This window comes from Nilaparvata lugens, chromosome 4 (assembly GCF_014356525.2).
Source record: "Nilaparvata lugens isolate BPH chromosome 4, ASM1435652v1, whole genome shotgun sequence".
NCBI classification, from domain to species: domain Eukaryota; kingdom Metazoa; phylum Arthropoda; class Insecta; order Hemiptera; family Delphacidae; genus Nilaparvata; species Nilaparvata lugens.
In genome coordinates this window covers 15502843-15520761 of record NC_052507.1, presented here as the reverse complement: position 1 = coordinate 15520761, position 17919 = coordinate 15502843, and the positions used below count along the sequence as shown (strand labels likewise).

The 17919-nt window shown below is 32.5% G+C and overlaps 1 protein-coding gene across 1 annotated transcript in view; it reads left to right on the top strand.

The window, feature by feature from the left end:
* The window catches only part of LOC111045033 (max dimerization protein 1), a 144409-nt gene extending 128256 nt beyond the window's left edge, over positions 1-16153 (top strand). Inside the window, exons 4-6 of the mRNA XM_039426749.1 lie at positions 3315-3429; positions 5633-6040; positions 8678-16153. Of these exons, the coding sequence (XP_039282683.1) occupies positions 3315-3429; positions 5633-6040 (523 nt within the window). The 3' untranslated portion in view covers positions 8678-16153. The remainder of the gene's footprint in view (positions 1-3314; positions 3430-5632; positions 6041-8677) is intronic.
* Positions 16154-17919: the final 1766 nt, after the last annotated feature.

The window sequence follows — 17919 nt, the reverse complement described above, 5'->3', positions numbered from 1 at the left end:
TTTTCTTCCTGAATGCGAGGCGAGAAAAATGGAGCGTCGACATCATTATTTCACCTACGGTGCTCGGTCTCAATATTTTCTCCCACCACTCTTTCTATTTTCCCCCATTTCTAAAATCGACGTTGGCTTGTCTTTACATTCCCCCCCTCCATTACACCCGCCATCTTGCACAGTTTCAAAAGTGCTTTCACATGTGAAGAACACTCTGAGGTTCCCTCTCCCCTCCCCCTCTATTTATGCTGTCGGCATCAGGCCACATTGTCAGCTTGTTACAACTTTTGACAGCTTAAATTGAAAATATTGTTCTCCTTTTTATGGAGAAATATTGCTGGCTATATACATCGCCCGTGTCATGGTGTTCTAATTTGAACTAAATTCTCATCCTCATATAAACTTGATTAAAGTGGATGTTTAAATAAAATTGATGTTCAATAATAATTAGAAGCAACTATTAATAAATGGAATGTAACCTAAATTTTCGACAGCGATCATCCATATTTCATATACTGTGATCATATTATTTTTTGTGCAAATGATTCATTCAGCTCTATGTGTTTTAAATTCAAATCTCAATTTTTTTTATGATATTAGTGAATAAGTGTACCTTGATAAAATGTTTGCATCATCAGAAAGAATTATGTTACCACCCATTATCAATATCAATAATCCTTGAAAAATGTACTATCTAACAAGATTAATTAAGGTATAAATTTGATGATCATCTTGGATATATGTAGATGGCCCTTGGAGCAAGTTGAAAGTAAATTTAATTTGAATTCTTAATTAGTACTACTACTATGTATTACGACAAAAATTAAAACAGCCCACTCTTTCAAATAGCTCACTTATCCAATTACTTTTAATGTATGATTTTCCATATTTTCAACTGGATTCGAATACGAAGATGACTTGTCCTTTATAACAATGTTTTCATGACTGTAATAGAACTAATCATTCAAAATTGATTATTTATGAATTGATTCTTTTTTTATTCCGAGCTTTTTTCTCATTTATTATGCCCATGCATTTGTGCCACATACCTGAGCAGGCTTATCGTGAAGAATTGATTGATAGTGTATTATCTATTGTTAATGTTTTTAGAATGATTAATTTTGAATGTATTCCTCTTTCTTACCAAGAGGATCAGGTTTCACTCATGCAGTTAACCCATTAATTCTATCATAAACGTGAGTTAACATCTTGATATTTTCGTGCTTACTGGCATTATGTGATAGGCAATTGCAGTATGACCTTGGCCTTGGTTGCGACTAGTGTGATGTGTGAGTCATAGCCACGTGCTTTTCTGTTTTTCTCATCTCTCTCAGGCAGGCCAGAAGCCAGAACGCCTGACGCCTCTAGCTCTTCACAAACACCTATTCAAATAAATCACTATCAGTTTAGCTACTGTTGTTTCTAGTATCAGTGGCTTTACCACTTAAAAATTGAATTAAAAATATATTTTATTTGATAAAATTACTGCAATTTCAGTTTTTTTCTCATTTGATAAAATGACTGCAATACTCCTTCGGTTTCTCTTACTTGATAAATTTATTGCAATATTATTTCTGTTTTTACTTTCCTTGCCCTATTACCATAGGTAAGGAAAGTATTGCTTTCCGAAAAAAATTAAGGTACCCCAATTTCTAAATTTCTATACGTTTCAAGGTCCCCTGAGTCCAAAAAAGTGGTTTTGGGTATTGATCTGTATGTGTGTGTGTATGAGTGTATGTGCGTCTGTGTACACGATATCTCATCTCCCAATTAACGGTATGACTTGAAATTTGGAACTTAAGGTCCTTACACTATAAGGATCCGACACGAACAATTTCGATCAAATGCGATTCAAGATGGCGGCTAAAATGGCGAAAATGTTGTCAAAAACAGGGTTTTTCGCGATTTTCTCGAAAACGGCTCCAATGATTTTGATTAAAGTTATACCTAGAATAGTCATCGATAAGCTCTATCAACTGCCACAAGTCCCATATCTGTAAAAATTTCAGGAGTTCCGCCCCATCTATGCAAAGTTTGATTTTAGATTTTCAATTATCAGGCTCCAGATACAATTTAAACAAAAAATTTCGAGTGGAAAAGATTAAGCATGAGAATCTCTACAATTAATGTCCAGTAACATTTTCACCTAAAATTAAAAATAAGCTCGAAATTCGAGAAAATGTGATTATTCAATTATTGCAAACTGTTGATTCTATTAAATGATTCACTATGAAGAGATAGCAGACCTCGTATGTCTCCAACGTTATTGTCCTGTCACCAGCTGGCTTGGATCTTTGTTTATAAGTAGACTTGATATGCGCGAGAACACTAGCGTCAGGTGATCAATTTTCATAACGGCAAGGAAAGCTGTGTGAGTGCGCCACACCAGATTTTTTCACTTGAATTTAGAAGTGATACTATTTGAAAATATTACTGGAATGTTTTTGTAATAAAAACATTTTTAAGCTCTTTCGGTTTCTCTTACTTGATAAAATAATTCTTTAGGTTTTTCCACATAAGTTTAGAAGTGATATCACAAAACAGTTTTCTACTTTAACATTACAGTAATTTTATTGGTTCAATAGAATCATGATTGAATAAGATGTTATTAGTATTTTTGTCAACGTCATGTTCGTTTAATATTCATGCTTGTTGGAGTGAAATACACAATCAGTTTCTTGATATTCATAAATAAAAGTCTATTCTTTATTCTTAATTCTTACAATAAGTACATAATTAAAAAGATTGAGTGAGGTAAATGAGATTTCCTTGTGCTATTCCTCTACGGAATTTGAATAAGATTACACAAAGTCTGAAATAGTAATGATAGTAAATTTGATTACTGTTAGGTAAAATTTACTCTGGAATTATTTCTTTCGTCTTTAATATTGTGATAATAATAATATGTTGATGGAAATTATTACGATTCAACTCAGTTAATACAACTTAACTATGTAATGTCCAACTTTTTGGACAGTGTCATCACCTGAATTTGGAAGAAGAAATAACACAAGTATTCCTTAGTATCTATTTTATCCTCCGAAATTCTCACATCAGTGTCATTTGTTACATTAGTAAATAATAAGGAAACATAGGAAGCATATTACATAGAACAGTGCAGGAGGCACCACAAGCAAAAAAATGCTCTTTAATGCTCTTGTGTATAAATTGGCTTATTTCGACAATAAATTTAATCAACGATCCCTCTGCTTCAAGTTTAGTAAGAAAACCACCCTTTGTATATTTCAAAGTTTACGGTTATAAATTATGTACACGTGATTTTTGTTAGTGTTCTAATTAGTGTTCATTTTGTTTTTTTCCAGGCGAGCACACCTTAGGAATTGCTTGGAGAAACTCAAAGAAATGGTTCCCCTGGGCAACGAAGCTTCTAGGCATACCACTTTAGGTTTATTAACGAAAGCGAAAAGGTTTATTAAGGTCAGTAGTTTGCTTTGTTTAGTCTAGTGTTAATTTCCGCAATTATTGTTTGTTTGCTTTTGTCTGGAAATAGAAAAAATATTTATCATAAGAATTTAATTATGATAGCAAGATATGAGTTCATTCAATGATTTTCTATTATTAACACATCAGACTTGGGTTTTTTGCATCACTTACTTGAATTAATGCATGGCTTGCACTTGGATGTCTTTAAACTTTTAGCATTGGTTGAATGGGAAGCATTGACTGTTATTTTCAAGCAAACATTAATTCCCAACTTCTCAAATAACAGTATTTTTGGTATACTATTACATTGAAATTGGACGATAAATGTTTCAGAATAATTATATTCTCATCTCAAAATAATTCTGAAATTTAACAAGGTTCCCTCCCCTCACAATAAAAATGAAGTTAGTTGAAGCATTACTAGTATTGTGTATTGAATTGTTCATTTTCAATAATTCATCAATGACATAATATTCTATATTTCAAAATTAATCTTCTTATACTCTCACAATAAAAAATGAAATGATGTGAATCATTACCATAGTCAGTGCAAACCTTAGATTGCAGCATTGTTTTCATGGAGTACCTTCAGTGCTGCCAGATTTCACAGAAGCCAGAAAGTCTGTGAGCTAAATTATTGTGTGAGAGAAAAGAGCAAGAAAGAGAGCTTAGGTCATATTGATGGAATCAGCATGAAAATGACACCAGTGTGTTTCAATAATTCTCGTAAGAAATAACATTGGCCCTAAAGTCCCGTGATGTTAACTAAAACTTTCCACGGACCAATGGCGCCGAATTTTTTGTGTGAGGGTGGGGGTGGTTTGCAGCAAAAATCAGTGACTTGTATATAAAAAATAGCCTTTATTAAATCAATTTCACTCTAAAAGAAAAATTCATTTGAGTTATAATTTATAATTTTAGTCGATGCAATAAATAGTTTATTAATTCAAATTACAAGTTCCTGAGAAAAACATTTCAGTGAAATTAAAACATAAGCTTAGAATCGACGATATTTAATGTCAAGTAATGGGTGGCAAAATGCTGGTAGGAATTGAATCGAATTGCTGCCTTCATTCAATCCTAGGAGGGCGAAGTTAGGACGCAGCTGGTCGTCTTTTACACTCAGCCATCTTAAACATATTTCTTTAAAAACTGAAACTTCAATCAACTGCCATTTTGGATAAAGTTATTATAGAGCATTTTTATTGATGTCATCTGTCTAGTTTTGAGAAGGCCTTTAAAATGATGTATCACACAATGGGTGTTTACGTTCAAAATATTTGAGTTAGAACTCCTCATTTCTTTAAAAACGAAAACTTCAATCAGCCGCCATTTGGGATAAAAGTATCATAGAACATTTTTGTCGATGCCATCTTTCTTGTTTCAAAAAGGCCTTTAAAATGATGTACCACGCAATGGGTGTTTACATTTAAAATATTCTAGTTACAACACCTAAGTCACCCCCTTATGAAGGGTTGAAATTCAGTTGTACGTAAAAAGATAGAGTATTTTTGACCAATAACTTATCCTGAAAGTTACAGTATTATATCTACAACAGTCTCCAATTTATTGAAGGGTTCCCATACATGACTCACTCTGTATAACTTCATATGAAAACTGACATGTACTCGTAACTCATACTCATTTTTAACTCATATTGAAAATTACTAATTGATGTGTTTCAACACCACATAATATGCAAATTTTGGGCCGAGACAAGCTGATAGAATAAAGCTGGACTCCCACATATAAGTTGCAGTGAATATGATTCCCATGAGTTCTAATGGCACTATTCATACTATCTTGGGAATCCAGCTTTATCTTTGTTCGCTGATGTGAACATACAGACCAGAAATAGAACATTAAATATTAATAAATTTTTATTTTTTTTGTTTCATGTTAGCTTGATTTTGTTTTGAATTGGTTCTCTCACTCAGCGGACAGGATTTTTCAATAGTGTAGACTATTTAAATTGTTTTGATTTAAATTTTCTTTCAAATTTGATCTCATTATCGTATTATTTCTGAGAAATTAATGGACGATTTTATACTATATCCACTATGAATTGTAACATCTAATTATTTTGAGAGTAAAAAATTATTATTATTTATTATAAAATGAAAAGTAACATTATTTATGACAAAATAAATAAAAAATAGAAAAGTGACATAATTCATGTGTTTTTATTTGTGTACAGAATTTGGAGGTGCAGGAGCGAAAGCACGCGATCCAGAAGGAGCAGCTGAGTCGGGAGCAGAGGTACCTGAGGCGGCGGTTGGAGCAGCTGGGCGTCGGGACGCACTACGGCGGTGCGGCGTCGCTGGGCAGCGGCGCCAAACGACGCTCGGTGTCTGAGTGCTCGCTGTCCAGCACACTGTCTGCGTCTTCGTCGGCGTCCTCGGCGTCGTCCGGAAGCGTCCTGTCGCCGTCCATTTCCGAGTCGGACGAGATCGACGTGATCGGCTACGGCAGCGGCAGCGGAAGCAGCAGCGGCCACAGCAGCAGCGACACGGACGACCAGAGCAGCGTGCAGTCGGCGTCCAGCGACAGCGGCGTCGCTATGTCCACCAGCCGACTCACGCTTCACGACATGCAAGTCATCTAGGCAAGTCACATTAACATAACGCCAAGACCCGCTTGCACAAAAGCCATATACCATCACAACCAATCAGACAATGTTTTTCTTTTTTGAAAAGATGGCTTTTCTGATTGGTTCTCTTGGCATTCAATCACCGTTAAAATTCAACAGGCTTTTGTGCAACCGGGCCCAAATATTTGATCGTGTAATTGTGCCTTTACAAAATAAATGTCAGCTACTTATATATTCTGTTTTCCTAGTCAAATGTGCAATGACTAATGATGCCTTTACAAAACAAATGTCAGCTGGGTACTTATACAGGATGTTTCACAAGTAGTGTCAAACATTTTAGGGTATTGTTCCTGGATGATAGGAGACCACAAATGTCGTATTTGAAGTATCCAAAACTCAGCGGTTATCCTTATAGCTGCCATTTTGTTTTTTTCACTTAGGATTTTTCATCTCAAGAACGAAATGTTCTTTTGATTTGAAATTTGACATGAATATTTATGCTATAAAGACTCAACTTTAAAAAATAGAATGAAAAATTTTCTATGTAAATTTTCAAAATGGCGGCCATTTTAAATTTTTGATTACAAATTTCACGAAAACCGTTCAATTTACAGAAAATTTACAAGAGACAAAAAAGTTTGAAATTTTTATCAAGATTTCAAGGATACCTCATTTATTAAGATTAGTCTGAGAATAACAGAGAAATTAATTATTTTCGTACAGCATGCATGATCATGAACAAACAAGATCATCTGAAAAACATTGTAAAACCAGCTGGATGGCCATATGGAGCCATACCGAGTTTTAAAGCTTCATCGTAAATACAATTGGAATTAAAAATGTTATATTGATGTTTAAATTGTGAAAAGTGGTCATGCATGCAATACGAAAATAATTAATTTCTCTGTTACTCTCTGACCAATCTTAATAAATGAGGTATCCTTGAAATCTTGATAAAATTTGCTAACTTGTCTCTTGTAAATTTTCTGTAAACTGAACGGTTTTCGTAAAATTTGCAATCAAAAATTTAAAATGGCCGCCATTTTGAAAATTTACGTAGAACATTTTTTATTTTATTTTTTAAAGTTGAGTCTTTATAGCATAAATATTCATGCCAAATTTCAGATCAATATATCATTTCGTTCTTTAGATAAAAATTCTCAAGTTAAAATAACAAAATGGCAGCTATATAAACCCCTGAGTTTTGGACACTTAAAATACGACATTTGTAGTCTCCTATCATCTAAAAACAATACCCTAAAATGTTCGACACTACTTCTGAAACACTCTGTATATTCTGCTTCCCTAGTCACATGTGTGAAGGTAGGCGCACATAGATCGTCATCGGACGGCACGCATCGGACGTATCGGACGATTAGATTTGATGCATTAGTTTCAATTGGAGTGCGCATACCTATACTTTGCATCAAATCTAATCGTCCGATCCGTCCGATGCGTGCCGTCCGTCCGATGACGATCTGTGTGCGCCTACCTTAATGGTGCCTTGACAAAACAAATGTCAGCCTAATACTTTCATTACAATATAGAACAGTCAATAATTTATTCAATCAAATAAAATGTTTATCTTACAAAATCTGATTTATAAAATTCATTTAAACATTGAACTGTTAATCATTCAGAGTTACACAACTTATGTGAAAGAACAACAGTCTAAAGCCCAAAACTGTTCAATTCTAATTTATAATACACTACATTGGTCAAAAAATAATAGTGACTGAATAACTTTTAAAAAAATGGTACTATGATGTTATTTTATAAATAACTGATTAAGTACCAGTATAATTTTATAATAGCCTCATTAATAGTCCTACAGTGATCCAGTTTTGTCAGGTATCAGAGGAGACTCCAAGTATATATTTGATATAGGAGTCATTCCATACACATTTTTGCACTAGGATACTAACCATTGACCAATGTGATAGTAATATTATCTGTTGCATTTGACTTGTACTTTGCTATGATCAATTACAAAATTGGTCCCACTAAACCTAAAATATTTTACAGCAGGTGACTACAAATGATAAAATATATAGCCTAGTTAGAATGATATGCTAACTTTAACAATAAATTAAGGAAAAAAATGTTCTTCATGAAAATGTGAGTTTAGGAATTTAAAAAGAAGTATGAGGTATTATGTGGTCTAAGGATGATTGATAAGATAGGGTTAATGGAAATGGGGAAAAAAGGAAAAATCAAAAACTTCAAATCATAAAACTAAATTAAAATTAAAAGAAAGTATACTTACATCTAAAGTAAGTAAGAATCAAAAGAAATTAATTTACTTCAGATTTAAGGATAATACTGAACAAAAAAATACAAGTGATATGAAGTCTCAAACCATATTATCCATCTTTATAATATATTATGAAAATCAGTCACTCTAAGGAGGCGGTGTTTTCTAAATACTAAACTTTATTTTACCAGCAACCTAATAATAAATTGTGTAATGATTAAAAAGCCAAAAAGTAATGATTTTTCTCTATCCAGTGTAGAATAAAGTATTGAGACAATAGTGTCACAATTGAAAATCATTTACAATGAAAAGTTGGAAAATTTATTGGGTATTAAATAGTTATTTTGTGTTTTTCACAATAAATGATTTATTTATTATTGGTGTTTGGTTGTTTGCAGGTGCGCGTGATGTGCGCGTAACGATTGATTTCATGAATGTATGGAGATCTGGCACCATGCTGCTACACGTTGCTGGAGTCTTGAAAGAAGTACGCGAGAGCCAGTATAAGTACCCACCAAGTATCCTGCTCTAGTCATCTCTGCCCCTCGTCCTCTCTCCCTCCCTCCCTCACCCCTCTCACCCCACCCATGCTACTTGCTTTCTCTGCAACTTCTCTCGGAACGGCGCTATTCTCAGCTCTCTTCAGCTTGTTTCTTGTTATCGCCAAACATTTCTCTACATCGGTTCATTCATGGACATATATCTACAGTGTTGAGTGTATCCATATCTGTTTCTGCTATTCGAATCCAGTGCTCTGATCATGTAATGATAAAGGGACGTCCGATTAGTTCTATATAATTTGTTATTTAACAGTATTATACTATACTAAATCTCTAGCTTGAAATAATTATTTTTGTTCTCAAGTTTTCCAACAAATTTCCAGCCCCAATATTTCCTTTAGAAAAATCGTTTTTGTTTTTCTATTAGAAAAAAATAACCATTTTTGCAATGTTTTATGTTGCAGTCCTTCATCACAGATGTTGTTAAAAGTTTGATTTTTTCGCTTTTATCGATATAAAATTATATATTTTATTATTTTTTTACCAGCTTTTGTTTCCGTTGAAATACTACATCAACAGAGATGTTGCAAAATTTTAATGTTTGTAGCTTCTATTGGTGTAGGATGTGGATTGTGGTTACTTTACCACATCAATGTAAATATTGAGTAAACTCTAAACTCATTCTTGAAAATGTTTGTAATAAATACAGAAACTATTGGTGAAATGAAATTATCTTCTGGTGGTTCGGAACCCACCTTAAACTGTAGGTCCATTTATCGCTCCCTCACGCAAAAGCGTAGAACTGGGCGCACACCATCCTCATCTAAAGCACTCCACTGTCTAGCATTTTTGCTAGTAAGTAGAGTATAAATATGAGAATTTAAATAGCAACCTCATCATGAATATATCAGTCATTACTTGACAGATTATTTTTTTTAAACATAATGATAACAATACTGTACCAGTATGTTTATGTCCCAGTAAAATATTATTGTTTGAATGCAGTTGAACAATGTTGTTTGAAAAGAGCTTTAAATCAAACGTTACCATGTAAGATCCTTTTCCATTTTCAATCATGAATGAAACTTAGACTATTTGCTTTCAAATCAGTGGAGCCTTTGTATTGTTGAATAAACAATGATAATCCTAGCAAAATTCATGAATTCTATCTGAAGTTTTCAATCTTCATTCTATCGTGTAGAATAAAAATAACTAGTTCCAACTAATATATAACCCTTTGATTTTAGGTGAATTTCTTATCTAATTGAGAAGTTCATGAAATTATTTAGTGAACTTAGATTATATGAGATTAGTGTAAGTCGAGCTCTTACTGCTCTACTCCAGTATTGTATTATAAGGTTAATCTTCAAGCTTTTTGTAAATTAATTTCGAACATTCCTGTTTCTCTAGATAGAATTATTGATTGTACTATTTTTGATCTGTTAATTAGTCGGTTATTCTAATGATTTCATATAGTACAAATGAAATAGATGAGTTCCTATGTAAAGTTTCACAGTGGCATTAAATATAATTATTGGTACCCTCAGGATGATGTATAAAATAATATTCATAGAAACAGCATTGACACTAAATAAACCCTTCACGCAATTCATGATTGAACCTTCACCAACACAAATAATACTCAGTAAAAAGAAATAATTAAACTGAAATCTATTTTAATCTTTCAATGTTCTCCAAACTCAAACGTTATTAGATGAACTTCATTATTCTAAACTTTGTGATCACATGGAGCATTTGATTTACAGCTTCTTTCATTGTGTTTTAATATTTTTTACATAACAAAATTTGGTCAGAATACTGGATTCTATTGCAGAGTTAATTCTTGTAATGTAAAAAAATTCAAATTTTGTAACCTCTTAAGTTTGGGAATTCCAAAGACGACTTATTCAAATGATAATTCAAAAAAGTTGCTATATCTTTGATACAGAACAAGAATTTCGAAATGGAACTTATTGTGCTTAGAAAGTGATAATTGCAGCCCCAATGATATTCAACATTCCAGAGACTTTATTCTGGGGATAAGAATTGAATTAAAGCCGCCAATTATCATTTACTGAATTGTAATTATATGTAATCTCAAAGTACTGTACATGTGTTTTTCTCAAATATTTTGTATAATTGTGTCTTATTAAGATTACCAGCTTTGTAGACTCTTCCCCAAATGTAATGGATCAAATCCAACTCAGCGCTATGATCATTTAAAATTTGAAAAAGCATTTATAAAGAGAAACATTTTAAGTAACATGAAATTGAACTGAATTTTTGAAGTTGAATGTAAGTATTATTAATATTAAAGAATAGAAAAGATTGAATAATATAAATATCGATAATATATTTTATGTTTCTTTGTGAATTTCAGTATTCACGTATAATTTTAGAGATTTTTAAAAGATGGTTATGATAAGGTTTACAATTGCTTATTCTATTTGAGCTTTAAAGTTCATGTAAATATGATTTCCTTGTTGTGGTCATGCATCAAGTTTGTATCTTTGTTTTCTCGTAATCTCTGTTCTCTGTTCATATTATAATTTGGTCGTATACGAATACTAATCAATAAAACTTCAGTCACACCTGACCTCATCTAACGCTTCTTATCGTGAACTTCTTACTTGTACAATTGATGGTACAAATGGCTCGTTAAATATATTTCAATCGATGCATTATCACAAATTGAAATTTCATAAGAACAGAACTTGACAATGTTGGTGCGAACTCACTTACCGACCAACTTGATTAGATCAGCAATTGTGTTTTGGTGACTTCATTACTACAATGTTTATAATAATGTTTCCATTGAAATTGTATATACTGTAGCTTATTTTTATGACGACACTTCATAGCTCTGAACGCTAGACAGTGTTCGCGGAAGATTAAATGTGTGAGCGGCGAATTATTCATCAGACTGATAGTTTTTGTAAAACAAACTTATCCTTTATAATATATGCTTTAGAAAGTAATTTGTGTATTGTGCGAATTAGTTGAACGATAAATTTCGGTTTTTGTCATTTTTCCATTTATCATTTCCATCCATTCTTTCATCACTTGATGCATACAAATAATTCATTCTTACACCTGATCATAACTATATTTTCCAATATAAAAAAATACTAACCAGAATTTTCTGTTGAAGCTCCTGGATGATCTCTTTCTTAAAAAAATTTCGAAGCAATGACCTTCAGCTAAATATTTTGTATTGCTTGTTATAGAGTTGCAATTCATGGAATTCTATTGAAACTGTGTGTGAGCATCACATATTAAGTTATAATTGACATTTCAAACACTTTAATTTTCATCCTGATTATTGTCATCTTTACAATAATTTCTTCATGATAAATAAAATAGCATTAATTTCCCAAATTGATAATTTATACAAATTTATGACGATCACAATGGATACTAAAATGCCATACAGGTTTGTATGAGATGATGAAATTCTCACGAATCTTATCGATTTCATCATTGTTGTTGAAAACCGTTATCATTGTTGATTAATCACTTATAAATCGCTCTTTGAAGTTGAATTTTCAAGCCAATCTCGTTTTTATAGAATACGGTAATCATTTCCAAATTTCCAGTCAGGATTGCAAGAGCATTCCTCTGATTTGAACAAGAACACTCATGTTCGATAATGCTATTTTCCAAGAGAAATCATTTTAGGAACAAGAAGATACGTTTGTAAGATAATTGGATATAATATTTAAACTTTTCATCATCTTAAAAATACATTCAGTTATTTAATCATCTCTTTTGATTTTCCTATCACCGTTCATCCCACTATTTTCAATTGCCATGTTGTTAAGAATGCTGGCTTGTGGTGACAAGTAGCTGATGCCAAGTTACACGTCGGAACTCCTTGTATATTCAACTCGTCTTCATAATATTTATCCTTAGATCGTGCAAGTGAGTGTTGAGTCAGAACAACTAACTTGGACAAAGATACTTGCCTTCCAACTGGCCTCGTGTAAACCATGTCCTAAGCGTGCAATAATCATGCGAACAAGAGGGTGCGTGCAATTGAATAATTGATAAAATTAAGCCCAAATTTTTGACCAATTGATTAATCTGTATAGAAACGTCCAAAAAGCTATGACTTTTCTAGATTTTTAAGTAAATGTTCAAGAACTGAGCGCATACTTTCCTAAACGGTACAACCATTTTTCTATCAGTATCTGATTCTTGAAGTATATGTTTTTTGTTTTGTAAGTTAAAAAAATTATTTCACCTTTCAATATTGTAGGCTACATTTTGCTTTCTGTCGTGATACTCAACTTTATTACGATCATCAACCAATTACATTATTTAACTAATGAGTTGAGCTCGAATTCATCATAACCTATGGAATCAGCAACTATGAATACAAATCTATACTTTTTATCCACCAACTATTTCTATTCAAGGTCGATCTAATTGATAATCTCAACTAAAATTCAAATACTGTACTTTTACTAGATTCAAACAAAATACTGACTGTAGGGGCCAAAAACATTATCAGAGAGGATTGCTCAACTGCAGCTTCAAGATATTTATGATCCAATTATTCGTTTTCGTTTTGAGTAATTTCAATGATAGATAACAAACGCAGTTATGTTTTAATGTTTCTTTGTGGTTATGTCAAATACAAACCAGTAACGTTCAGAAATTGTAAAAAATTAAAATAAATTTGTGAGATTTATCGCGATCATTTGATTAAATTTGTTTGCTGGTGCGTTGTTAATATTGATGTTCCAATGAAATTACCAGCTCATAGTTAGCTTTCTATGTGTTGTTACTCGCGAATTAGTTAGGAATAGAAATTAATTGACTCATTTAACCAACAAACATCACAACCTTTCTAGGTAGCCGATATTTTTCTATTAGATGCTTTGTGTTAGATACTTTAACTTGTTGAGTACTTTGGGATTGTTGTAATTGAAGCATTAGCATTGGATGACATGCGGATGGATATTAATGTAATAATTAGGTGAACTAGAGGCGACGTCGCTAAGACTGCTTTCAAACATAATAGAACGTCGCCTGAACATTTTTAGCCTGTAATATACACGACGTGTTGTTACCAAAGTGTTGTTACGTCGTCAGAGCGATCAATGATTTATTTATTAAACTAATGTTAACGTCGTCGAAAGCTGGAATTAAATGCTGAATGTATGTGCGCGCGCGGTGGCTTTTTAATTAGGTAACTTTGTGAATCTGATTACGTTCTATTCTGTCGGATGTCGGATGATGAACAGGGCGGCTGGATTGCTATGGTTGCAGTTGTGTTATTTATTACTATTGTGTAGCTTACTCGTCATCCAGTAACAGGTACTTGTGGGTACCAGATCTCAAATCCCAAACCTAAAAATAGTACAAATTCTATTTGAAAAATACAAAAAAAAGAATGATAATGTTCTCCCTCAATGATAAAAGGGATAGCGTTCAATTAATAATTAATCGATTAACGATGATGATTATTATTATGATTATATTAATGTTTTATCGAGTGCTGATGTATGCGAGTGTGTGTGTGTGAGAGATGTTAGTTGTGACTGTTGATCGATTAATTTGATCATCTACATACACAGAACTGTCCCTGTAATACTAATATGATTATGAAACCAATCGAGGTCATCTTTGAAAACCTACTGCTTATTAAACCCCAGATAGAATCTCGCTTAAACTTGTGCGCTTACCGTTGACCAATTCAAAGAGAGACACGCAGGCACGCGATTAACACACATATACACACACAAAATTCACAATTTTCACCCATTAAATGATGTCCAACTGCTGCAGTTTACCTAAACATGCTAAGGTTAGTGTTGTGGACCGGCTGTGTACATTAGGCTTGAAAATGGGTGTGCATGAATGTTGATGATGAGCGTTGCGTTTATACAGTGCCGTGTAAGTTCGGGCCGCTCTGAAATTTTCCAACGTTTGGAAACTGCCTAAAACTGATGTGTCACACGACTTTCCAACCGATATGCGTCAGAACTGTACAAACAACTAGCTGAGCTTTCCAACTGTTTCAATGCTCGAGTTTACACCCGCTTACTAACTGCCTAGTGAAACGTTTTAACATACACTAAGAGATGCAGAACTGAAGACTGTTGAATGGACCAAGAAACAATAGGATGTTATTTCTTGAAAGAGATTGTACCAAAATCATAGATATTATTGAGGAACTTTCAAAAATCCTCCACACACCACTTACTTCTGTGTTCAACAACTTTGAAATATAATTCACTAGATTTTTTCTCAAAAATTAATATACGTACTAATTGAACAGTGAGTTGTAGAAACTGATTTCTCACTGACTACCAACTCATTAATAGTTGATTAGGCCTCACTTATTTTTTCTTTATATTTACTCCACTCCACTTGAACCTCAGCTGCAAGAGGTACATTATTTCATAGTTTAAAAATCATTGCATACTAATATTTTCCCTCATTCTCATTATATTGAGTTAACTATTACAATATATCCTGTTTACCGTTCCCTCAAAATGTGGAATGATTTATTAATTTAAAAGCATCTCTCTAGTGTGGTTGACTTTGACTGGCATTAACTCAAGCTTAATAATTTTCAGCATTAGATGACTGGATGTTTTATTGTATTCTGATAATTTTGGATCTCTCTTGGTACACTTGACATTGAGTTGGCAGTATTTCAATAAATGGTGTGTGAAAAATTTGATCGGTTTAATAGTAAGCGCACAATAAGAACACATCAGTAGCTCAAAATGTAATGATTTGTAAACGTTTGTGTTTGACGAGCCAAAAACGAACAACGGTTTAGATTTGTGCTTCGAACTGATCTCTCAATTGGAATGAACAGTGACAAATGGTAAATTCAGAGCGTGCCCGGTTTATGAAAAGTATTTTTCTTTGGAAAACAATCCATTTACTCTGTAATGTACACATTTACGTATTGTATTATTTAAATAGAAGCTGGATGTTGCAATTTAGGCTTTAAGACAAGGTGACGTGATGTGATTGGGTGAACTCACTCGCACACGTCTCTCCTTCTCTATCTCTCTCTCTTTCTCTCACAACAGAGCAGATTGTATGTATTATCATACTACTGTATTTATAGCGGTATAAAACGTTTATATAAATGTGAAGAATGTTTTGAAACTTTCTAGATTATATAAATATTATATATATCAAATGTTTTAAAAATGTAAGAAAAATATATATGTCTGATTAGAAAAACACACGAAGTGTAATGTATAACATAACAGAGATATTAGTGGGTAATCAAATAAAATTGTCGAGTCGATGGATGTTTTGCAATGATGGGTACAATAGTTGCTTATCGAATGATCACTATTTAAATTGTAATTAAAATCATTAAACAAGTATATTTTACAATTTCTCAGTTTGATTTTCTTCTCCTTTTACAATTATTTAATAATTTATTTTCAATTGAAAACTTCATTGACGGAAGCTTCCTCAATCTAATTTGATGGATATGCGTTTTATGGAGTGCTTTTGTAGTTGCCTACAACGCTGGACACATAGCAACACTAGATGTGTTAGTGCTGGATGCGCATCTCAACATTTCTGGTAAATCGATTGAAAATAATGATAAATAGAATGGATCACCATCAAAATTAGAAACTAATATGTAAACAAGACTGGGTGAAAGGAACCTAATAAATGGTTCTCAATATTATAAACATCGTCTAGAGATGTTTTGAAGTTTTTCAATATTGATAGCAGGAAGTCTTCACACACAAGTATGTGAGTTCGACCCTCTTCAAACTACCGCTGCCTCTCAAGCCCTGGACACACACATCGATTTCTGTTCGTACGATATTTTGCCGTCCTTATAAATTCTATTACACACGAAGTGTAATACAATTTAAACAGATGATGTTTGTCAAGTTCCGTTTAATCTGATAGAATTCATAAGGGCGGCAAAATATCGTATGAACAAAAATCGATGTGTGTGTGTGCAGGGCTTTAGTGGTTTGTTTCACTTAATTCATTTTACTTTTATAACTATAACTTTACAGTAGAAACATAACCTATTTTTTGGACATTTTATTAATTTATCAAAATTTGCAAATGGAATAGATTTGGGCCAAGCCTGTTGTTCCTTCCTAATCATATTTATATTAATTGTGATTCTGTCCACGAAATAAAGCACTGATCCATCCATTTACTTTCTCCTAATAGTTTTCGAGAAACTGAATTGAAAAAATTAATCTTACCTATCATTGCACAGTTCATAACTTCTAAAGTCAAAAGCATTTACTTCACTTACTACACAAAGAACTAAGTTCCAAGTCTTGGAAGTTCATAACATAATGGCTAAATCGGTATTATTTATAAAGTATGTACATATTGTATTATTATGGTTTGTTTATCAACGACGAAAATAATACCCTGATAACACAGTTATTTGTATTATTTTCTTCGAAGAAAGGAATATCCATAATCAATTATTTGAAACTGTACAGTTGAAAAGCTTTAATAAAATGTTTGAAGGAATTATAGTTGTATAGTAATTTTATTTAGAATTGAAAATTTGTGTATATGTTTTCAAAAAAGTTATTTCATAGTTACAACAAATTTGATACCTATATTGCTCTCTAAAATTTCGCTTAAGTGAGTAGCAATTGACATTGTAGCATTGATCAAATGATAGTAAGTGATTTAAATGTCGTTTGACTTGTCCATTACTGAACTCAGCACAATTTTTTTATTACATCTATCTCTTGTAAAGATCTGATTGTAAAAATGGTTTCCCTCTCCAGCTACTGTATTGTTTTTCACTTCTGTTCATGATTTCATTATTCATAGAGCTCTGATAATTTTTTTAAGCTTTCATACAATAGTTTTACTGATGTTTGAAAGAAGCCAAAACTTGTTGAGCATAACATTCCATTTTCTTGATAACATGGCTTCCTGTTAATCTTGCTTAATTTCCCTTATGAATTGTATAAACTTGATTTTTTTAAATAGAACTAAACTATTTTTGTGACATATTGTACCAGAACAATAATTATAATTGGTATTATGTTATTTTTGTTTTTATTCAGAATCAATGCAATGATGCGTTTGTTTTCTGAATTATTTTAATGTTGTATTATAACATTGATAACATAGATAAATGGAATGAGTTCATCAGTAGT